The sequence below is a fragment of the Schistocerca americana genome, chromosome 4 (assembly GCF_021461395.2).
Source record: "Schistocerca americana isolate TAMUIC-IGC-003095 chromosome 4, iqSchAmer2.1, whole genome shotgun sequence".
Taxonomy (NCBI): Eukaryota; Metazoa; Arthropoda; class Insecta; order Orthoptera; family Acrididae; genus Schistocerca; species Schistocerca americana.
In genome coordinates this window covers 539,599,727-539,625,476 of record NC_060122.1, presented here as the reverse complement: position 1 = coordinate 539,625,476, position 25,750 = coordinate 539,599,727, and the positions used below count along the sequence as shown (strand labels likewise).

At 41.9% G+C, this 25,750-nt stretch overlaps 1 protein-coding gene across 1 annotated transcript in view; it reads right to left on the bottom strand.

The window, feature by feature from the left end:
* The window catches only part of LOC124612389 (roquin-1), a 238,999-nt gene that overhangs the window by 23,506 nt on the left and 189,743 nt on the right, over positions 1–25,750 (bottom strand). Inside the window, exon 17 of the mRNA XM_047140567.1 lies at positions 18,491–18,598. Within this exon, the coding sequence (XP_046996523.1) occupies positions 18,491–18,598 (108 nt within the window). The remainder of the gene's footprint in view (positions 1–18,490; positions 18,599–25,750) is intronic.

The following is a 25,750-nucleotide window of genomic DNA, read 5'->3' as shown; positions in this document are numbered from 1 at the left end:
CAGCTTTATTTAATTTCCACTGCAGGCGTGGAAGTTTATCGACTGCTTTGTAAGTTGTTCCCGGAATCCCAGCCAGAAGCTTTAGACTATGACGTTGTTGTTAACAAGCTTGCTGAGTATTTCGAGTCGCGAGTTCATGTGGCAGCAGCCAGATTCAAGTTCTTCAGATTAAAGAAACTGCCACATCAATCTAATAAACAGTGGTTAACAGATTTACGGGGCCTCACCCGTCAGTGCCGATTTAATTGTGTGTGTGGAGCTTCCTACAGTGATGTCATGTTACGAGACGCTATTACTCAAAACATTGCAGATTCTCATATTCGTGCTGCTATCTTAAAGTTGTCTGACCCGTCATTAGAGACTGTGATGAACATCATTGAAGCCCAAGATACTTTTGACTACGCTGAGTGTGAGTTAGATCAGCCATGTATTTCTCAAATTGCCTGTGCTAAGCAAGTCATGTCACGCCCGCGGCCCCACCAGCAGAGTCAGACTGTAAACACTAGCCGGCTGCGTCATGTTAAACACATTTGTCAGCCGCGTGTGCAAAATGATAGAGTTAAGTCTTGCCCTAAGTGTGTTCTTGTTCATCCTCGTGAACGTTGCACGTTAAGAAACGCGGTTTGTCACTTTTGTCAAAGGAAAGGACACATCCAGACCGTTTGTTTGCGTAAACGCAAGAACAATTCTAGTGCTGCCCAGCCCATGGATATTCATGTTCTTCAAAGCCAGCCCGCCCAGAAGGTCGCGTTTAAAGACTCTTCCACGGTTCGTGTGGGTAATAAACTTGTTCGCAATAAGCCACCCACCCAGCCCTCTGCTATGCGACCCAAGCGTAATTCAAACGCTGTACAAAGTAATGTACAGACTGCAAGTGAAGCGGGAGTTGTTGTTCCACCCGCCCAACCCACGAGTTGTCGTAAGCAGCGAACACGCGCTAAACGCGCTGATTTTGTGTCTTCCGCCTCCACTGCACCGATCCAGAGACAGTGTAATAAACTATTTGTGAAGCTATGCATCCAGGATAAGACCTTCAATTTTCAATTAGACACTGGTGCGTCTGTGACTCTCATAAATAGTGCTACGTATGCGGCTATCGGCCGCCCTAAACTTTCAGCGGCAAAACATTCTTTGGCTACTTATAGTGGAGAACAAACTCCTGTGTTAGGTGTATGTAGCGTGCCAGCCACATTCCGTGGCAATATAAAAACAGTTTCATTCACAGTGCTCCGCGCTACAGACAGTGTAAACATTTTCGGATTAGACTGTTTTGACTTGTTTGGCCTGTCTATCCAAGACAATGTGTTGCAAATTAATTCTGTTGTTGTTCCTCAAGACAGCATAACCGATTTGTGTAAATGATACAGTGACATATTTAAAGACGAACTAGGTTGTGCTGCGAACTTTGCCGCTCATATTACATTAAAAGATAATGCTCAGCCTCGATTTTGTCGTGCTCGTCCAGTGCCTCACGCCCTCCGGGCACCTGTAGAAGATGAACTTCGTCGTTGGCAAAACAACGGTGTTATTCAACCCATTTCAGCGAGCCAGTGGGCTTCTCCCTTAGTTATTATAAAGAAACCGTCTGGCAAGTTACGTTTGTGTGCTGATTTTAAGTCGACAGTTAATCCTCAGACTGTCATTGATTCTTTTCCTTTGCCTAGACCGGACGAGCTGATGGATAAGTTAGGGGAAGCTCGTTTCTTTTCCAAAATTGATCTCCGTGAAGCATATTTACAATTGCCCCTCGACGAGCAATCACAACAGTATTTTGTTATAAACACGTGGTTGGGGTTGTTCCGTTTTCTGCGTTTGCCTTTTGGTTGTGCGTCAGCTCTAGCTGTTTTTCAGCGTTTTTTGTCACAACTTCTGGCTAATGTGCCATCGTGTTGCAACTATTTAGACGATATTGTTGTGTCCGGTCGGACGCCTGCTGAACATTTCCGTAATTTGGAGTGTTTGTTTAAAGTGTTGTCTCAGGCAGGCCTACGTTGCAACATCGATAAATGTTCATTTTTCCTTACGGAGATGGAGTATCTGGGACATGTTATTAATGCTCAAGGCATTCATCCCTCCCAGTCACATTTAGCAGCTATTCGTGATTTGCCCGCCCCTCGCAATCTGCATGAATTGCAAGCAGTTCTTGGCAAATTGACGTATTATATTAGGTTTATACCTAATGCATCACAGATTGCTGCACCATTGCATCGTCTCCGCCGTAAGAATGTTCCGTTTGTGTGGTCAGCTGATTGCCAATCAGCCTTTCAGCAGCTTAAAGAGGCTTTATTGAATGATCGTTGTCTGGTCCATTACGACCCTAACAAGCCTCTGGTGTTAGCTTGTGATGCCTCTTCTTTCGGCCTCGGTGCTGTGTTGTCTCACCGAGTCGGTAACACCGAACGTCCTATTGCGTTCGCATCTAAATTGCTAAACAAAGCTCAGTGTAATTATAGCCAATTGGACAAGGAAGCGTTGGCTATTGTGTTCGGTGTCACAAAATTCCATCACTACCTCTATGGTAGACCATTCTATTTAGTCACAGATCACAAGCCCCTGACGTCACTGTTTCATCCGTCTAAACCAGTTCCTCAGCGGACAGCTCAGAGACTACAACGTTGGGCTCTTTTGTTATCACAATACCAGTATGAGATACTGTATCGCCCTACAGCTCAGCATGCAAACGCTGATGCGCTTTCTAGATTGCCGATTGCTGCGGATGATGTCTTCGATTCCTCTGAAGACTCTTGCCATCAGATTGACGCCGATGAGCATCAATCCCTCCGGGATTTTCCGATTGACTATTGTCAGGTGGCACGTGAGACAGCTACAGATCCTCATCTGAGTTTACTATTACGTTTTGTTCAACGTGGTTGGCCGTCCAAGGCAAAGGACATATCGGATCCTGTGGTTCGTCGCTATTATCCGCAACGTCATCTGTTGTCTGTTTCGCACGGAGTTTTGCTGTTACGCACCAAGAATGACCAGCTTCGTGTAGTGGTTCCCCAAGTGCTCCAATCCAAGGTCCTCGACTTGTTGCATCAAGGTCATTGGGGAGTGGTCCGCACCAAGCAACTTGCCTGCCGTCATTGTACATGGATCGGCATTGATAAGCAGATTACGCAGATGTCTACAGATTGTTTGACGTGTGCCGAACACCAAGCTGCTCCGCCTCAACGCTATTTTGAGTGAGCACGCCCTGCCGGTCCCTGGCAGCGAGTACATATTGATTTCGCTGGTCCATATTGGCATTCTCGTTGGCTCATCGTGATAGATGCATTTAGTAATTTTCCGTTTGTTGTGCCCATGCAGTCTACAACGTCTGCACAAACTACACAGGCGTTGACTTCAATTTTTTGTATTGAGGGTCTTCCAGAAGTTTTAGTGTCTGACAATGGTCCACAATTTACCTCTGCTGAATTTGAAAGTTTTGTTCTGCCAATGGCATTCGCCATGTTCTTACTCCGCCATTCCACCCTCAATCGAATGGTGCAGCGGAACGTTTTGTACGCACATTCAAGGATCATATGGACCGCCTTCGTGCTACGCACTCTCGTCAGCAGGCCCTCATCACGTTCCTGTCGTCGTACCGGACCACGCCACGCGACGGCCCTTCGCCTGCAGAGCTTCTCCACGGCCGTCGTCATCGCACCCTACTACGGTTGTTGCACCCCCCGGATCGACCCGCCGCTTCTGAGCATCGCACGCGTTTTCAGCGCAACGACGCCGTTTTTTCAGAGTTTATCACGGTCGCCGTCGTTGGGAACGTGGTACCGTGATAAGTGTCCAGGGTCGCGGTTTTTATACTGTTCAAGGTGCTACTGGGGTGCACAGGAGGCATCAGAACCAGTTGCGCCGCGCTGGCCGCCCGGATTCTGCCGCTCGTTCTTTGTCCACAGATTTGGTCCGCGGCGGGTTCCAGCCGCGCCTTCCGACTTCACTGCCGCCCCCAGGGCAGCAGCAGCAGCCGTCGCCGCTACCACGCCGACAGCCCGTCCCATTGATGCCTCCCGCGCAGCTTCATCCGGGAGCGCCCCAGGTGGTCGCTCCGGCGCCTGCGGTCCCTCTTCAGTCGCCACCGCCTTCGGAGCTGATGGACGTCGACCCCTCAGCCGGGCCGCCGTCCCAAGCGGTGGCTGTGCAGCCTGTCCTGCAGCCGCTTTCCTTGGGCACCCCCAAGGAGTCGGACACCGCAGCGCCTTGTCCGGCGCCCACTCAGCAGCCGTTGACGCAGCGTCAGAAGACGCTGCCTCTCTTCGTGGGTCCCGACGCCCCGTCGCGTCCAGTACCAGAAGCTGCGCCCGTGGTCACAGGCGTGCACCCTGACCTCGGTTTTCAGTCGGTGTTTCCCGAGGCCCCGCGCGGCCAATGCTGGGGTGCGGACCGGGGACTGCCACCGACAACAGTCTCCGCCCCGGTCTCTTCTGCTACGCCTGCGGCCAGACCCCTACCCCGCCGTCGACGCTCGCCACGTCATTATTCAACGACGGTGCGGCGATTTGGGGGGGAGGAGTGTTATATCCTAGCCAGTAATGCCACCCGAGCCCGCTGCCAAAAAGGTTGGCAGCATCAAAGTCCGGACGCCGTCCGCATAATCAGCGCCAGCGAGACAGGAAATCGCCCCAAGTCTGCGCGCGCCACCGCTGGCTTCTGGTTTCTTAAGCGCTGGAGTCGCGAGCGCTAGGACAGTTCTGTATTCGCCGCTCAGTTGTATACTCGCCACCGAATTGTGTACTTGCTAGTCAGTTGTGTGTTCATCGCAGCAGAGTAGTTGTTTGTCGTCAGCCGACGCTGACCTAGCCGCTCCGACTCGAACTAGACAGATTTCTGTAGACACGGAGTTCAGTACTGTGTTTCTGTATCTTCGTTAATAAAGATAAGTACCGACTTTTATTTAATCAGAGTGTTTGGGTTTTCATCTTTCTGTTCACTGTTCCAGCGGACCGGTCGGCCCGCTATTAAAAGTGTGGCGGTGACTTCGTAAGCCGTTTCTACAGCGAATTGCTTGTCGCTACGAACGCCGCCACAAAAGAAGCCAATAGGCAGTTTGTCAACAAGTGGCCACCAAAGCCTTAACAATTTTGTATTACAGAAAATTACTAGACGTGTGGCAGAAATGGCTAACCAAACACATTAAATGATCTGAAAGGACTGTTAGTGAAGATGCTTTTCCACCAATGTAGAATGGTAAAAAGAAAAGGAATTTGTAACAGGATATCCAAATGCTGAAGCTGGAGAGTGGGGAATACTTAATATGAAGGAATTCCAGAATTGGAAAGATTTCAAGAATCAAGTTAAAGAGAAACCATGGTCTCAGCGAGAACAACAGAAACTAACCCTAGAACTACTGTAACCAACACCACACAGTCCTGTCAGGGGTAAAGTTCCTACATGAACCAATGAGCGATAGCAATAATCAATAGGATGCCCACCTACGTACTGTAGAAAACGATTAGAAAGGAGTGATCAACAGTCAGTTCAATTTTAAGTTATTTGGAGCAATTGGATATCTTCAACAAAGCTCGTGAAGAAGACAAGTGGAGAAAGAATGGCCAGAATTCACAGGGGGAGACCAAGCCCCACCAGAGACCGACATCAAGTAAAAGTAGTTGTTATTGTACAGTAAACACAAAACTAACGGAACATTCAGTGGTTCAAATATAATTGAGTAAAACCTAACTAAATGTACAGGTGGTTCAAATATAATGGGAGAAGAATAACAGGTAACAGACATTACTACGAGAAAATGTGCATAGGCAGAATTGTTGAAACTGGGGACTGGACACCAAGGTAAGGGTGTCCCAAGGGACTGCATAATGTAGAACAGATCCAGAGGTATACTGGAGAAATGCAAACAGCACCGAGAAGACCTGGTAAATATAGACCGTAAAGATTACACCTATTTTTATATTTCTGTAAGCTGCCCTTGTTCTACATTTAAGTTAGGGAAAAGGGTTTTTATACCTTTTGTAAGAGTTTTACTGACATTAGTTAAAGAGAGAGGAGTTTTTTGAACACAAAAAAAGAGCAAAACGTGATAACTTTGAAGTCTCCAGGAATAACAAAAACAGACCATTAGCCTTATGGTTATTCCACTGTTTTTTCCACTGTGATACAAGAATGGAGGAAGATGCTAAAATTTGATTGTTCATTAAGTTACGTTTTTGCAAGTAGTAACACTTCGTGTAATTTTTATACTGGTACTTTTAGAGAGACAGGTTTTTCAATAGCTTGAAACTATATATTTGTTTTTGGGTAGGTTAATCTGGTTAGGCTCTATTCCAATACCATTCATGGGTAGACTCCAGTTTTAAGGATCTTAGACAGCCTGTTTTCTGGACTAAAAGTGGCTAGAGAAGAGTATTGTCTCGTTAAAATAAGAAGTATTAAAGTTCTCCAGTACTTTTGTATTTGGCAGGACGGAGGAAGACAAACCTGGAATCTGTCCGTGAGAGGGCATAAATACTTTATTGGGTATGGAAGTATCCGGAACTGTTCAAGAAGGATAATTTCCTGTTGAATGCGAAATGTAACTATACCTAGATACTTTGTCCTGGAAGCAGTCAAAGTGTTGCTACCTAAATGAACAAGATACAATACAACTTAAATAGTTCCTTATGTATTTTCCAAAAATAATTAACATCAACCATATTAAACAATACACGGAGCATTAGGACTTTCCATTACTACCCCAGACCGTGTTTAAATCTGCAACTAACATTGCAATATTGTTTCAAAGTGGGTGGATATTATTCTTGTTCCTAGGAAGTGGAATATCTAGTGCACCCTCATAGAGTATGCAACCTATCTGGTTGGAAAGTTATTAAGTTGATGGGAGGATGTAATTCCAATTCAGGCTAACATATAATTGGATCCTAGTAGATACTTTTATGGGAATATGACACAGATTTCACAATACTGGGCGAAAAATCTATTCAGTATGATATTTTCTAACTGATGAGGAATCAGTTAGAGACTGACTTGTTACAGTTGCAAACAAAATTCATTTGATAAAACAATTGATAAAAAAAACGTTCTTGCTGTGCTTGATGCATCTAATAAGGTTTCTGATGAATAAAAACCCCAATCTCTACACATAAAAGGAAATGTCCTGATTGATTAAGTGTCTTATCATCGCCCAGTCCAAACTGCTATGGACAGAAACTTGAAATCTAGAGAGCCTGTTGATATTATACTGTAGGTATTGTTTACTAAGCAAGGGGGTGAAATAGGAAATGAAAAGTTTTTTTAAAAGTATGTTGTTATTAAGGTAATTCCGAAGCTAGAACTACAAAAATCGGTATTTGGCTTCATGGTCAGAAGTAATAATTAAAAAAATGTGTGTTTCAGGATTTTTGTAAATTCCACTAGTAAGGGGGGGGGGGGGTGTGAAAAACTTTTTTTTCTTTTTTTAAAAGAAATCATTACTAAGGAATTGCTAAAGTGTTTTTAAAGATACACCTGTAAAAACTGGTATTGGATTTCTTAGTTAGAAAAAAAAGTGATTCAATGTGTTTGGAAATTCAGCTTCTAAGGCACTGAAATAGAAGATGGAAAGTTTTACAAAAATGTTTCATTATGAAAGTATTTTGAAAACGAAATCTATGGACATTTGTATTTGGCTTCTTGGTTAGAAGTAAAAAAAATACAAGTTTCACTGTTTTTGGAAATTCAACAGCTAAGGGGGTAAATAGGGGATGAAAAGTTTTATGAAAACACTTCATTAAGAAAGCAGACTCCCTTTTTGGTCCAAAGTATGTTCGGAAAAGATCATGCTTTTATTGCGTAAAAAGTTTAGAAGGTGTTGCAATCTGTGAAGTAAATCAAATTGTACACAAAAAGAAATGGACGTTGATACATTAATTTTTCAGAAGACCAAGTATATATTTATAAATTATGTTTGTTATTACTATGCAAACTAATCATTACTGATGACAAATAGGTAATGCACTTAAATGTGACCAGGTGTAAAGCTGGTGCTAAAACCACTTATCCGATTTGTCTCTTTCTTTTTTTAACTTGCTATATGAAATTAAATTAAAACCCTTTAATTATGCAAAGACTGTCTCAGTCACTAACTCTTTCATACTGTGTAGATCAATACATGAGCAATGGGCCTAAGAACATATGTGTGTGTGTTTTACTTTTCACCTATACATGGATGAAAACGAATTAGTCAGGTAATCGATTTGTGAAATGTAAAATGTCCAAAGGTAGAATTTTAACTATAATGTAAATAACAGTTGATATGTCAGAAAAGACATCCTACTTCTGTTCATTCATGTATCAGAGACTACTGCATCAACCTGTTGTCAGTCTAATTGATATTAAAAAACAGACATCATTATCCATAGCTCTAATTGTGCAGCTAGCAAGGTGGGTATGTAATGTCATGACATTGTTGACACTAACATTCACATTTCTAAGTGCAATAAAAGGTAAATTCTAATTTGACTATGTTTAGTTTAGACTATTGTGTCCTACATTTAATGTTATCATCCATAAAAGGCTGAACCAAAGCTTCTTTTTGAGGTAAGCAAGCTTCATGGCTGACTGGGGTTAATATGTTGTGTAATGTAGATTGACTGCTGTTGTGCCCGCCGCACAAGCCAAATATGTGAGAACGAGATCCATGATGCCTCATAGATACTGTTCTTTTTTTAACAATAAATTATTGTAAATTGTTTTTCCTGATTGGAAAGCTTATCACTAAGTAATAAGTCTTGTTGATTAGCTTCATACAGCAAAATGTAATACAGCTGGAAAACATATATCAAGAAAAAATATCTGGATTTTATTTTATGTCACAACAATGATAAAAAATTCATATCTCAACTTTTTCAGAGTTAATTGCCTTTTGTAGGATTGAGACTGCTATCTGAAAGAAACGTGATGAAAGGGGTTGAATGGAAACAAATTTTGGTGTGGAATTGTTGGCAGTAGTTGAAGCCTCGCTACCAGTGTACATTGCTTTTAGCAGTGAAAAGCAGACCCGCTCCCAGTTTAATCAAGGTTGTTTAGTGAGAGAAACAACTCTCTAATGGTTTTATTTATCATCTTACAATTAGTTAGATACATAATATTCACATTATCAGTTTTGGCACACAGTTGCAATCTTCAGATGTGGCTCAGCCATGAAAAAATTCGTAATCATATATAAATAAATACAGTTATAGTACTGAACCATCTCTAACAAATAATGGTTGCATTTACATAGTGCATAACTATAATCTATTTCTCTGATAAAGAGAATATTCCTCTCAGGTTAATCATGAAGAATACACACTGTAGAAGAATGTGTGGCTGTTATTAGCACATGATTGTGCAGTTTATCTTATCTGCACATAGCACCAACAAGAGACTTGAAGAGACATGAATCAGAGAATCAATCAAAAAGAAGTCCAAATGCATCAACTTGTCATATAAACAATGGGTTAGACTTGCCAAAATCTGTACCACATTCAGCACATAGCACCAACAAGAGACTTGAAGAGACATGAATCAGAGAATCAATCAAAAAGAAGTCCAAATGCATCAACTTGTCATATAAACAATGGGTTAGACTTGCCAAAATCTGTACCACATTCAGCTGCTTCACAAATTAGACCACCAAGATAACATAGCTTGTCGAGCTGCGTGTTGCAATTTGATAGAAGCTGCACACAACGAACACATGGATCACAATTTTTTTTACAGATGTGGCCACATTCCAAATCTGCAGAAAAGATACCAAACTGTCACATATAGGGTAACGACCTGCCTCATGCTACCACTGAACGGCAAAGAGGCACTTCAAAAGTGAATGTATGAATTCACATACACTACAGTTTATGGACCTTTCAGACAATTACAGGAAATATCTTCCTCAATATGCTGCAGCAATTCCTGAAACCTAAACTTAAACAAAAAGGCACTCCAAAAGGACACAGCCTCTTCATTTTGCTTTGATAGTAAGGGTGTACCTAAATCAAAAACTAGCCAACAGACGCATTGACAGACGTTCAGCAAGGCTGTGGCCGTCACGATCACCTGATTTTACATCCCTGGGGCCTTCAGTTGGGAGTACACCAAGTCAAGGATTTTCAAAAGAAAGATAAGGGATCTCCAGGATATAACAGTTCGAATCTGGGATGTAGGATCAGCAATTTCACAACATATGCTTCTAAATGTATTAAGGTCTGCTCTGCAATGCATCAAAATGGACAGCAATCATGTTGAAGTGCAATGAAAATGTGGACACGTTGACTATAAACATACATTCGTATTTTGTAAATGCTTCCATTGTTTCGTAGAAATGGATCAAGACACTACAACCACTCTACAATTGTTCATATATAGATACAATGCTTTTTTTAAGTGGATTGAGCACATCTGAAGATGGCAACAAACAAATATAGTTGGCATTTAGCCCAACTATATTTGTTACTATATGTGTCCAATGCCTTTTTATTGGATTAAAAACACCTGAAAATAGCAACTACTTGCCAAAAACAGTAATGCGAATATTGTTACATATCTTAAGTGATTGTAATGTAATAAATTATTATAAAATCTTTTACAAAGGTAGCATATTTCCAATTGACAATATGTCAGGTTTTTTTTAAAAAAAAAACTCTCTAACCATTTCAAAAACAGATGACCCCTGTCCTATTTCCTAGCATACCTAACACTCCTCTCACACTTGCTAACCAACCACAAATGAGGACCCTGTTAGCCACTTCTTACCACCCAGAATTGTAAGACTTAACCATGGTCTCTTCAAATGCTTTGACAAACATCATTGCACACTGAAATGAGAAAACACCCTCCCCTACCTCCCAAAGTGGTATTCTGCCATCTACTCAACCTAAGCAATAGCTTTGTCCATCCATAAGACTCTTTTCTGCTCACAAAACTTTATCCAATGGATCGCAGCCCCATTGAAGACCCAGGTTAAAAACCTACCCCATATATCTGCGCAACAATTCCTATTTCAACCCTGTCATTAGCATTTATCAACTCATTAAAGACCACCACACTGTGCAGCTACATCACAAATCAACCTCATTTTAACCACTGTAGAGCATTCTGTGTGTGTAAGAGCACAAATGAGCTAGCCAGTCTAATGAAAGACCACCACCACCACCACCACCATCCTGTAGCCAAAAGCCAGCTAGACCATCACATGACTTAGCGTACTGTCCAACATACTTTCGTTAGCCTGAATGGCTGATTTACAACTCACGCCATTTGGATTCTCCTTACCAACACCTATCTTTTTCAACAGTGCAAGTGGAAACTCTCCCTAAACATCATCTTTGTTGCTGTAATTTACTGAATTCCATCCTTCAATACTCTTTTTACACTTCCTAGTTTCCAATCCCACCTCCCTCAGCACCTCATTAACACTGTTTCTCCTCTACTCCATCACAATTCCCTCATTGTAATATTTTACTGTCTCTTTCCTTTCCTCTTACACTGTATCCTTGCCCCTGTTCTCTTCAGGTTCCTCTTTTCCCCGTCTATGTTCCTCCCAGATATGTCAGTCCCCAACCAGCCTCTGCACACAGCTACTTGCTCCTCCAAAGCCAAATCTTCCCTAACCCTCTTATTCTGTTCCTATCTTTCCCCATTTCAGGTCCGTTCCATCTACCTACCATCCTCCCGATCTGAGATCACCCTGTTGTCTTACGCCATTCTCACAAATATTGTAAAACCGATGTGGATGTGGAGATGTACCAGTTTTGTGATGTCACTTCCCGTCAATTCATGTTGAGTAAAACACTGCTGCATGTGAAACAAAAAAGAAGTTCTATAATAATTTGGGAATGTGGTAAGAAACACATTTAACAGTATGAGGTGCTTATAAATGAATGATGAATGAATTAATAATAAATCGATTTATTACTTAACATGGGCAAGCCTTACAGCATAAGCAGCTGCAACTGTCTAAGTTTTTGATGCACTGCTCGCTGTTCGATTGTCAGGCTTACTGCACTAGTATAGTATACGGCTCCAAGATGGCGTCTCAATAGGAAAAGGCTTCCTGTTTCAAGGTGCTCAGATCTTTGGTTACAGTGCAGCATGAGTTTCTTGCATGGTTTAGGAAAGACCCACCACACAAGAATAACATAGATAGGTAGTACCAAAAGTTCGTGGAAACTGGATGCCTTTGTAAGGGGAAGAGTCATGGTTACCCTATGCATCTAATGCAAACCTTAAAAAGAACCTTTCATTGAAGTCCTCATAAGTCACTTAATAAAGCAAGCACGAAATTGTCCACACCAAAGATTACGGTGTGAAAGGTGTTGCAGACAAAGTGAAAAAGCGGTGCTCCTGAGAAGAGTTGAAGTTAAAAATGGAGGGCATTGTTTTTGCAGAAAGCCTCACCTCCTGCGATGAAGCCACTTTCCATGCAAGTGTCAAAGTGAACACACACAATGTCTGTAACTGGGGGAGCAAGGAACAACATATGCAGATGCAGCATCAGTGTGACTCTCTAGTGAACATTTTGTGTGCAGTGTTATGCAAGATAGTGCACATCCCATTTCTCCTCAAACAACAAACGGTGACAGGTAACTCACTTTGAGACATATTGGAAACCTGGTTATTACCCCAGCTGAATACCAGTTATAATGATTATCTTTTGCAACTGAATGGTGCTCCACACTATTTTCACAGGAATATATGCAAGCTTCTTAATCACATTCTTCACAGACACGGGATTGGATGTACTGCAAGAGCCGACAATCAATTTCTCCCGTAACCAACCCATTTGTCAAATTTAACACCTCACAATTTCTTTCTGTGGGGGTCTGTGAAAGACTGAGTTTATGAAGCTCCAATGCTCATGCCTGGAGAAAGTGTGAGGTCAGATAAAGCATGCACTGCAGACTATCACAGAGTACATGCTACACTGAATACAGGAAAAAAATTAGTTACCATGTAGGTGTGTATCGTGGGACCAAGGGTGCATATATTTAAGGGTTGTGATTAATCCATCAAAAACTGGGACAGTTACTGCTGCTCATGCTGGAAGGTCTGCTCGTATAATGTGATGAATCAATTTATTATTAATTTTAAAACTGCTCCATTCATTTATTAACAACCTGTATTGCATTTTGTCATTTTCAGTTGAAACCCATGTTTGGTGGCTTTTATATAATAAATGAAATGAAATGATCTTATGGCATTGCTGGCTGGGAGGCCTCATCCGGGGAGGTTCGGCCACCAAGTAAGAGTCTTATTTCAGTCGATGCCACATTGGATGACTTACGTGCCGGTGATGAAGACGAAATGATAATGAGGACAACACAACACCCAGTCCACGAGCAGGGAAAATCTCCAACCCAGCTGGGAATCAAATCCAGATCCACTACATGGCATGCAAGCACATTACCATTCTACGAATATATACCATTTCAATGCACCAGCACATTGAGGACCTCTTGAAATTGTGTCATTCTCGGTACAAGTTGTTGTAATAAAATGACAGATCATCATATTAGTGGTTGAATAATTTTCACATTTGAACAATGGAAACTCCAGGTTGGATGAATATTACCCACTGAGTTGCAGATGAAAAGACTATTACATATCGTAGCTTTCGGCCAAAGCCTTCTGCAAAAAGAAAACACACACACATTCACACAAGCAATCCCACCTCAAGCGCACATGACTGCTACCACTGGCAGCTCCGACTGGAATGTCGATAAAAATGCGGAGATACGAAGTAACATTTACCTAGTTGGAGTCTTGCTGTATCCAAAAACTTTTTATTCACCTTTGTGTTTTATATTAGGTTCTGGGAATTTGTCATTAATGTAACAGAACTATGTTCTGTAATATTCTCTATTATGTAAATATAAGTACGTTCGTTATCACTGTTCAGATTTTACAAACACTTTCTCAATTTTGGGATACATAATTCTTTTATAAATACGGGCTATGATTGTGTGCATCAGGTTTACTGATATCATCTTCAAGACCTGGACCCGGGCCAAGACACTGTATCCTCATTCTTTCACAATATTAACATCTTCTCTCTCCTCTGCTTCACCTGGTCCTCTTCAACCCAGTGTGCCAATTTCCTAGATGCTGACCACCTCCTTTCTGTGGCTCTGTCCACATTAAACTTCCCAACCACCAACAGTACCTGCATTTTGACAGCAGTCAGTCCTTCCACACTAAAAAATCCCTCCCACACAGCCTGACCATCTGGGGATGGAGTATCTGTAGTGACAGGAACTCCCTTGCCCATTATGCTGAGGGTGTCACCAAGGCCTTCACAGATAGGCACTATATCGCAGATACAATCCATAAACAGATCTCCCGTGCCATTTCCCCTCATATCCCCAATCCTCCCACCGGCCTCAGAACCATCTATAATGGAGTGCCCCCTTTGTCACACAATACCACCCCTATCATAGTGCCCTGAAATGGGGGACATACTACCGAAGATCCTTCCCAACCCTCCTTAAGTAATATTATGTTGCCCACCCAACTGCCACATCGTCCTAGTCCATCCCTATGCCACTCCTACTCTCAACCCCAACTCCTTAACACAGGGATCATAGCCTTACGGAAGACATGCCCAATCCATCCACCCAGCACTTCCTATTCCAGTCCTGTCACAGGCTTAACCTAACCCATCAAAGGCCAGGCCACCTGTGAAAGCAGCCTTGTCATATGCTAGCCCTGCTGCAATCATTGCACAGCTTTTATACTGACATGACTACCAACCAGCTTTCCAACAGGACCAACACCCATCACCAAACTGTGGCAAAGAGCAAAGTAGACCAACCAGTGGCACAATATGCAGCTGAACATAACATGCTCGATTTCAATGGTTGCTTCACTGCCTGAGCCACCTGGATCCTGCCCTTCACCACCAGCTTTTCTGAACTGTGCAGATGAGAGCTATCCTTACAACACATTCTCCGTTCCTGAATTTTCCCAGTCTGCAACCTATTCTTGCCCCCTCGCCCTCTTTGTGGGCTGCCCTCTGCCAATGCACTCACATGTTTCCCCTTGCCCATTCCTCTCCTTTTTCACTCCCCATTAACCCCTTCCCCTTTCCCCACAGCCTCCTGACGCTGTGCCTGTTGGCAATATGGTCCCTGCACATTCCACCAGACAGTGCTCTTCGGCATTAAGAGTGCTTGCCTGTGTGAATGTATATGTGTGTGTGTGTGTGTGTGTGTGTGTGTGTGTGTGTGTGTGTGTGTTTTCCTGTTTTGAATAAGGCTCTGACAGAAAGCAAATGTATAAGTGTCTTTCTGTTGTGCCTGCCTGCAACTCAATGTGTCATCTTTAAGGTAAGTAGCAAAGTAGCAAACTTCAGGTAGTCAGTCAGTGTGTTCTATAGGTGGTGCACATACATCCATAGAAGCATGCACGGTGGGTATCTCAGAAACCTTGACTGTAGGTGTCCTGCCTCCCCTTCCCAATCTCCCGCAACTATTTCCTCTTTTTTTGCCCTGAACACACAACATGTGGTTCCAAAAAATAAGTTTGTGATGGGAAGTATCTAGTGTTAAGTCTCTATTTGTGATATTTTCTCTTTCTGTATACTTGTCATTAATAATATTCTGTTTCAGATATTCCTAACATTAATTTTTATTCACATTGTAAAAATGTATATTAAGAGCCATTTTAATACATTTGTGGCAGTTATATGTAATTTACACACATTATTTAAGCAATATAAAAAGAAAAATTCTAAATAACTTAGGACACCACTCGAAGTGTTGAGTTGTCAACACGCAAACATGACAGAGGAAGAAAACTTGTCAGCTTTCAGAATAAATCCTAAGTTGAACTAGAGGCCCCCCAACACACACACACACACACACACACACACACACACACACACACACACACCTGTGCTCCTACATTGTGCTGGCTGGAAACACAATGCCGGGATTGCACTTCAGCTGGTGGAATAGGGTGGAATGGGTATTGTGTTAAATGGAGTGCTTAGAGAGGGGAGTGGGGATGGGCGAGCTAGTGGCTTAGAGGGAAGCAGCAAGTTTACTGACTAGGTATGTGGGTGAGAGGGGTGGCAGCTACACGGGCTAGTCCCGTGATGTGCGAATACTGAAGCTGGTGTGGGATGCAGTGGACGTAATGTAGAAGACATGGATTCAGAGGAGGTGACAGGACTGAGGAAGGGGAAATGATTAGGTGGAAAGTGTGGGGACAGTGGGTTAAGATAGATTGAGGCTAAGAAGGTTACAGCAACGAAGGATATATTGTGAGAATAAATCTCGTCTTTGTAGCTCAGAAAAGCTGGTGGATTTGGAGGTGGTGGAGGAGAGGGAAGGATCCAGATGGCCTGGGTTGTGAAGCAGCCATTGAATTTGAACATATTATTCCAGTAGGTGCTCAGTTTTGTTCTTGGTTATTGTTTGATGGTGGCCATTCTTTCAATTGTACAGCTAGTTGATTGTCATTCCAACACAACAAGCTGTGTACTGATTGCAGCAGTGTTGTATATGACATGGATGCTCTCGCAATTGGCCCTGCCTCTGATGGAGCGGGATAATCCTGTGACAGGGCTGGAGTAGGAAGTGTTGGGCAAGTGGCGTATGGATAGTCTAGGGTGTTGGATAGGCGACAGAATACCACTTTAGGAGGGTTGGGAAGAATCTTGGGTATGATATCCCTCACTTCCAGCTATGTTCATAGACAATCAAAGTCCTGGCAAAGGATGTGATTCAGTGGTTGCAGTCCAGGATGATATTGGATGACAAGGATGACACTCCTGAGTAGCAGATTTTGGCATGGGAAATCTGCTTGAGAACTGGGTTAAAGTGGCTGTGCCTGACTGTGAAGGCCTCATGAGACCAACAGCAAAATGGGGCAAAGGTGTTCTTGTCACTGCAGGTAACTCCGTCCATAGGTGGCAAAGTTTCCAAACCTTTGCCACGGGGAACACATTCCTGTGGAAGACTTTCTGCTCCAATCTTGTCACAGGTTTATCCTACCTCACCAGCCATGTTATATACCAATTGTGCTGCAATCACATGCAGCTGAGCAGAACATGCTCAATTTCAGTCGCTGTTTCACAGTCCACGCCATCTTGTTCCTGCTCTCCACTGACTTTCCGGAACTACACAGATGTGAGTCATCCTTGCAAGACATCCTTCACTCCTGTAACCCTCCTGGCCTTAATCTCTGTTAACCTACTGTTGTTACACCTTCCACCCATCAATTTTTACTTTCTTTGAGCTGTCACTCGCTCCAAATCCATGTCACTTTCATCATACACTGCAGCCCACCAACTTTGGTACCTACACAATACATGCCTACACCATGCACCCTCCCAAATTCCTGGCCTTCATCTGAGCCACTAACCATCCCCTCCCCCACCCCTTTTTCTGCCTCTTACCACTCTCTGTTTTCCACCCAGTCCACTGAGTGGAATGGCGCAGTGGTTAGCACACTGAACTCGTATTCGGTAGGACGACAGTGCAAACCCACGTCCAGCCATCCTGATTTATGTTTTCCATGATTTCTGTAGATCGCTTCAGGCAAGTTCTGGGGTGGTCTCTTTGAAAACGGGCACAGCCGATTTCCTCTCCATCCTTCCCTGACCCAAGCTTTTGCTCCGTCCCTAATGACCTCGATGTTGATGGGACGTTGAACATTAATCTCCTCCTCCTTCCCCCCATCCCGCCCCACCCCATCCTTTTCCATCTGCCAAAATGCAATCCCAGCAAGCACAGTGAAAAGGCACAGGGTGTGTGTGTGTGTGTGTGTGTGTGTGTATGTGTGTGTGTGTGTGTGTGCGCGCGCGCGCGTGTGTACTCTAGCTCAAGAAAGGGCTGATAGCTAGCAAGTTTTCTTTCTCTTTTGTGTTTTGCCTTCAGTGACTCAATGCCTGCAATTCGGTGAGTGCTCTCCTTTAGTCCTAAATTATTTATATTCTATCAGAACTTTCCTACATACTGAAAGTGAAATTCTATTCAGAAACAAAACAAGGTTGTACAGTGGTTAAGCTACTGGTGTGCAATCGGTAAAAGAAAGAGCTCCAAGTCCTGTCCAGTTATCCACACTGACATTTTGTGGTCTCTATATGGATGAATGGCTATGATGGGATAATTTCTTTGAAGAGAGTCACTTTCCTTCTCACTCTTGTCCTCTTAGAGAAATTGTGTGTGTCACTCACAGCCTGGCTAGTGATAAAATGTTTACCAGTAATATGCCTTCTTCCTTCCATTCATAGGTACACAGCAAATCAGACAAAACTAGAAGTTTCTATGACAAATAGACAACTGATCTCATCCCCTAAAGCTTCAACTGTGTCAAACAACTAAAAAATTATTTCACATGGAAAAAAAGACAGACAAAGAGCAATAAATTAAACAAAAGACACACCTCTCAAGCATCTGGTCTCATCACTCTAACTCTGACAACACTACAGTTGTGCAATTAATACAAAATTACAAATTACGAAACAGTTCAGCACTTTAAACTGAAAAGGAAGAAAAAAATGAATACTGATACTTACATCATCACTTCGACAATCTCCATTGTACTTCAGATCAGTAGAGTAACTGTCATTTTTATTACTTAAAAATTCACCAGCTGGTATTGGCAATGCCGATGATAAGAAATTCTGTAACAAATTTACTATATCAATTTATAACATCTTGACACATTTATGTGTTTATTTATCAAATATGAGAATTATTTCTGCAGTTCAGAAGTTGGGAGATGATGTACGTAACCATTAGGGCCAGGATTTTAGTGACAAGTCATATTTTTTTCTGAGCTATAGGGTGAATTTTAGAACAATTTATACACAAATCTAGTCATTTTAGTGTCGAAAAATCCATTTTGATTGTGCATAAAGTCATATTTCAACAAATTTTAGTAATACATCATACTGTGGCTAACTTTTAATATAATAGGTCATATTTCTGTCAACTTTTGCCAAAAACGCATATACCGTTTTTCTCGTATCTTACGGGACACACGAATAAGAAAATGAATATGTTGCTCATGAGACAATATTTAACGTGCTATTATGAAAGATAAACAGATAAATTAGTACACAGCTTTATTTCTCAGGACTGTAGCAGAAAATCGGTATACCACAACAGTCGTTTTGCGAACATAAAACATTGTTGCGCAGAGTCGACAATACGCTCTCAGAGCCAACAAAGCCGGCTACTGCCATAATAATCATCGCAGTCACACAGTTGTTCCCAGTAACCAGTTTGAATACAGCCTTTGCTTGTTCAACATGCCTAAAGCAAAGTGCTCCGACAGCGTGAAGTTGCGAGGATATGTTCGAGAATTTGGAGAGAAGTTCTTTAGTACTGATGGGAAAATATTATTTTGTAAACTGTGTGAAGTTAAAGTTAGTGCAGAAAAGCGCTTTAATGTGCAACAACACTGTAATACCGCTAAACACAGCAGCTGTGTGAAATGAAGTGCTGAAAATAACAGCAGGCAAACATTGTTATTTGAACAGAGAAGGTCAATCGTCAACCGTGCAATCATTCTGCAAGGATTTGTGTGAGATGATGGTGTACTGCAACATCCCATTCGAAAAGCTGAAGAATCCACGCTTCAGATGGTTCTTGGAGAAGTACACAACACATCCTGTTCCAGACGAATCTACACTGAGAAAGAACTATTTATCCATATGCTACAATGATGTGTTCAACAAAATACGAATTACTATTGCTGAGCAACAAAAGATATGGCTGTCGATAGATGAAACTGTGGATATTAGTGGGCGATATATTGCAAATGTTGTTGTTGGTGTTCTAAAAGTTGATGGCCCTGGAGATATGTTCCTACTAATGTGTGAAGCTCTCTATGGAGTAAACAATTGCTATTTTGTTTACAACTCTCTGAAGCTACTGTGGCCAGATGGTGTGAAAAGAGACAACATTTTGCTGCTTGTAACAGATGGTGCTTCATATATGGCTAAAGCAGCCAAAATGCTTCAGATTCTCTACCCCAGTATGGCGTACGCCACTTGCCTTACACATGCATTGCACAGAGTTGCGAACAAATTACCCTGACGTGGACAAGCCACCAAACGACTGGAAACTGTTGACACGGCCTTGAGTATTGTGCAACATGTGCAGCGTGAGTTGGGTCGAGCTCGTGGTCATGTGGCTGACAAAGTGAAAACCAAATTGCAAAGTGTTCTCCAACGGAATCCTGGATATTCTACACTGTGCAAAATTAGTGACAATCTTTCAGGCAATGCCGCAAAATTTGAAGATACTGAAACAAAGCTGAACTCCAGTGACCTGGCTGCCTTCAAATACGCTCCCGTGACGTTTTGTGAAGTGGAGAGGAGCTTCTCCAGGTACAAAACTGTCCTCAGCCACAACCGTAGATCTTTGACAATGGAAAACCTGAAAATGCACCTTGTGATCCAGTGCAACTTTGCATATACTGAAGATTGACATACGGTATTAAATAACGTGAAACACTTTAAACACTATTTAGAAATAAAAACATTGTTTTACTGTTTCGATAGATGATCTTTTCACTCTATTTTGTGTTTAGAAAATAAAACACTCAGACATTCAAAAAATAGGTGCAAATTAGCCACAAACCCTACAGAAAGAAAGAACTATACTTACAATATTTTGAGAAGTGAATTTTGTATTATTTTATGGTGAATAAAAAATTAAATAAACAAACACAAATGCTTTAAGCAAACTTCCATTAAGACATATTTTATTTTTTAAGGTCATATTTATGTAAGTTTTAGGTCATAAATGCTTGCATATTTCACTGTTTTTTAGGTAATTAAAATCCGGGCCCTAGTAATCATCCAGTAGTCTTTTACGAATAACCAATGTTCCTTCACATAACACTGCTGTCAATTTATAACATCTTGACACATTTATGTGTTTATTTATCAAATATCAGAATTATTTCTGCAGTTTAGAAGTTGGGAGATGATGTATGTAATCATCCACTAGTCTTTTACAGATAACCAATGTTTCTTCATATAACACTGCTTGTAATTCTCGAAAGACAAATAACTATGCGTAAGAGATGTTTAAATATTTTTCTTCCAATGTTATTTTAAAAATGTTCTCCATTTTCTTTTAAACAAATTGACATGGGCACAACAGTACCTTCAGTACATTATTTACTCATCAAAAAGGCTCACTGTTGTTCACAAAGATAATGCCTACTGCATGCTAAGTTTACATCTATATGGTCAAAGAGTACTGTACTCTCACATTCTCATAAATCGCATCAAACTCTTAAATGTTTCTATTACACTCTGTGAGTCAAAAATAGGGAGTCTACTGAGAATTTATCTATATGCTGGCTGCTTGATAGATATTCTGTGTGATCAAAAGTATTCGGACACACCCAAAAACACAAGTTTTTCATGTTAGGTGCATTGCACTACATATCAGTGACCTCAGTAGTAATTAGACATCACAAGAGAGCAGAATGGGGCGCTTTGCGGAACTCAAGGACTTTGAACGTGGTCAGGTGTCACTTGTGTCATACGTCTGTACACGAGATTTCCACATTCCTAAACATCCCTAGGTCGACTGGTTTCGATGTGATAGTGAAGGGGAAACGTGAAGGGACACGTACAGCACAAAAGCAAACAGGCACCTCGTCTGTTGACTGACAAGAGACCACCGACAGTTGAAGAGGGTCGTAATGTGTAATAGGCAGACATCTATCCAGACTGTTGTTGTGGTCTTCAGTCCTGAGACGGGTTTGATGCAGCTCTCCACGCTACTCTATCCTGTGCAAGCTTCTTCATCTCCCAGTACGTACTGCAGCCTACATCCTTCTGAATCTGCTTAGTGTATTCATCTCTTGGTCTCCCTCAACGATTTTTACCCTCCACGCTGCCCTCCAATTGGTGATCCCTTGATGCCTCAAAACATGTCCTACCAACCGATCCCTTCTTCTAGTCAAGTTGTGCCACAAACTCCTCTTCTCCCCAACCCTATTCAGTACCTCCTCATTAGTTATGTGATCTACCCATCTAATCTTCAGCATTCTTCTGTAGCACCACATTTCGAAAGCTTCTATTCTCTTCTTGTCCAAACTAGTTATCGTCAATGTTTCACTTCCACACATGGATACACTCCATACGTATACTTTCAAAAACGACTTGCTGACACTTAAATCTATACTCAAAGTTAACAAATTTTTCTTCTTCAGAAACGCTTTCCTTGGCATTGCCAGTCTATATTTTATATCCTCTCTACATCAACCATCATCAGTTATTATGCTCCCCAAATAGCAAAAATCCTTTACTTCTTTAAGTGTCTCGTTTCCTAATCTAATTCCCGCAGCATCACCCAACTTAATTTGACTACATTCCATTATCCTCATTTTGCTTTTGTTGGTGTTAATCTTATATCCTCCTTTCAAGACACTGTCCATGCCATTCAGCTGCTCTTCCAAGTCCTTTGCTGTCTCTGACAGAATTACAATGTCATCGGTGAACCTTAACGTTTTTATTTCTTCTCCATGGATTTTAATACCTACTACGAATTTTTCTTTTGTTTCCTTTACTGCTTGCTCAATATACAGATTGAACAACATCGGGGAGAGGCTACAACCCTGTCTCACTCCCTTCCCAACCACTGCTTTCCTTTCATGTCCCTCGACTCTTATAACTGCCATCTGGTTTCTGTACAAATTGTAAATAGCCTTTCCCTCCCTGTATTTTACCCCTGCCACCTTCAGAATTTGAAAGAGAGTATTCCAGTCAACATTGTTCAAAGCTTTCTCTGAGTCTACAAATGCTAGAAATGTAGGTTTGCCTTTTCTTAATCTAGCTTCTAAAATAAGTCGTAGGGTCAGTATTGCCTCACGTGTTCCCATATTTCTACGGAATCCAAGCTGATCTTCCCCAAGGTCAGCTTCTACCAGTTTTTCCATTTGTCTGTACACAATTCGGGTTAGTATTTTGCAGCCGTGACTTATTAAACTGATAGTTCGGTAACTTTCGCATCTATCAACGCCTGCTTTCTTTGGGATTGGAATTATTATATTCTTCTTGAAGTCTGAGGGAATTTCGCTTGTCTCATACATTTTGCTCACCAGATGGTAGAGTTTTGTCTGGACTGGCTCTCCCAAGGCTGTCAGTAGTTCTAATGGAATGTTGTCTACTCCGGGGGCCTTGTTTCGACTTAGGTCTTTCAGTGCTCTATCAAACTCTTCACGCAGTATTGTATCTCCCATTTCATCTTCATCTACATCCTCTTCAATTTCTATAACATTGCCCTCGAGTACATCTCCCTTTTGTAGACCCTCTATATACTCCTTCCACCTTTCTGCTTTTCCTTCTTTGCTTAGAACTGGGTTTCCATCTGAGCTCTTTGATATTCATGCAAGTGGTTTTCTTTTCTCCAAAGGTCTCTTTAATTTTCCTGTAGGCAGTATCTATCTTATCCCTAGTGAGATAAGCCTCTACATCCTTACATTTGTCCTCTAGCCATGCTTGCTTAGCCATTTTGCACTTCCTGTCGATCTCATTTTTGAGACGTTTGTATTCCTTCTTGCCTGCTTCATTTACTGTATTTTTATATATTCTCCTTTCGTCAATTAAGTCCAATATTTCTTCTGTCACCCAAGGATTTCTACTAGCCCTCGTCTTTTTACCTACTTGATTCTCTGCTGCCTTCACTACTTCATCCCTCCTATCCAGACTATCACACAGGAATTCCAAACTGCATCAGGATCCGCTGCAAGTACTATGACAGTTAGGCGGGAGGTGAGAAAACTTGGATTTGGTGGTCGAGAGGCTGCTCATAAACCACACATCACACCAGTAAATGCTGAACGACACCTTGCTTAAACCACACATCATGCCAGTAAATGCCAAACGACACCTTGCTTAAACCACACATCATGCAGGTAAATACCAAACGACACCTCGCTTGGTGTAAGGAGCGTAAACATTGGACAACTGAACAGTGGAAAAACATGTGGAGTGGCAAATCACGGTACACAATGTGGCGATCCGATGGCAGGGTGTGTGTATGGCGAATGCCCTGTGAACATCATCTGCCAGCGTGTTTAGTGCCAACAGTAAAATTCGGAGGCGGTGGTCATGTTTCTCATGGAGGGGGCTTGCACCCCTTATTGTTTTGCCTGGCACTATCACAGCACAGGCCTACATTGATGTTTTAAGCATCTTCTTGCTTCCCACTGTTGAAGAGCAATTCGCGGATGGCAACTGCATCTTTCAACACAATTGAGTGCCGGTTTATAATGCATGGCCTGTGGTAGAGTGGTTACACTGCAATAACATCCCTGTAATGGTTTGGCCTGCACAAGAGTCCTGATCTGAATCGTATAGAACACCTTTGGGGTGTTTTGGAATGCAGACTTTACGTCAGGCCTCACCAATCGACATCGATACCTCTCCTCAAGTGCAGCACCTCGTGAAGAATGGGCTGCCATTCTCAGAGAAACCTTCCGGCACCTGATTGACTGTATGCCTGCGAGAGTGGAAGCTGTCATCAAGGCTAAGGGTGGGTCAACACCATACTGAATTCCAATATTACCGATGGAGGGTTGCACGAACTTTTAAGTCATTTTCAGCCAGGTGTACGGATACTTTTGATCACATAGTGTAGATCTCAGTTGCTTCTATGAGAAACTAATCTGAAACAATAACTGGTACAACTCTCCAACCACATGACACTGATTAATAATAAACACATAAATAACAGTTGCGGTGTAAATCAATAGGCAGAACTCGAGAGAAAAAATAAGGCTTGAAAACACACAGCTGAAAACAGCAGACCAGCGAAAATATCTTGAGTGCATCATTTCAAGTGATAAAATGATACAGCATGAAATCAATAACAAAATTAAAAAATCAGATCATTTCTATCATCAAGCTTGGAATCTATTCTGGAACAAGGAAGACCCTTAAAAATCAAGAGAGAGACTCTTTCAGTTATACTTTGTGCTCATCATACCACATGGCTTAGGAAGCTGCACAACACAACCAAACAGGTTGACAACAAACTGCAGGCTACAGAAATGAAGTTCAGTGAATTAGGAAGGGTAGGGTGAAACATGAAAAAATAAGGGAACACGGTAGTGTGTACACATCCTTCAGAGAAAAAGGGACAAAGGCTCATTCCATATGGTTTGGCCATGACAAACAAATGGGTGAGGTAGGATAGCAAAACAATGGCTACACACAGTTGTGATTGGTAGCAGACCATTAGGATAGCCAAGGAAGAGGTGGCTGGACCAAATGGAGGAGGATATATGAACAAGGTGAATCAGCTGGAATACAGTCCTAAGACAAGCATGGTAAAGGACACATACTAGAGAAGAATGCTGGAGTGGAAAACTGATAATGAAAATAAAATTGTAACATACTTTTATATAATACTCCTTTTAATGTCTATGGATGTACATGGAAATAATGATGACATCTCTACAGTTAACTCCTAACAACACAGGACAACAAACTTCGCATTACAAGTGCATCTTGTACCTCAGAGTTTGAAGGCTGTCATGAACATAAATTCAAAGAAATTGTTTTGTATAGAATACAGCACTTGAATGTACTTAAATGAGTCGTTTGGCCATTCTAAACTGTGCAAGCACAACTATAAAGCTATAAACAAGCATGGGAAAAACCATTATGTCATAGTGTCACGTTAACTAAATTGTGCTGATGAAATTGACTAGACATTCACTTTCTTAAAGTGCTGAATGAATAAGAGTGCTACGGATTTGAAAATTTTGCTTGCCATTGGAGAAAGTCTGATCTGAATCCATA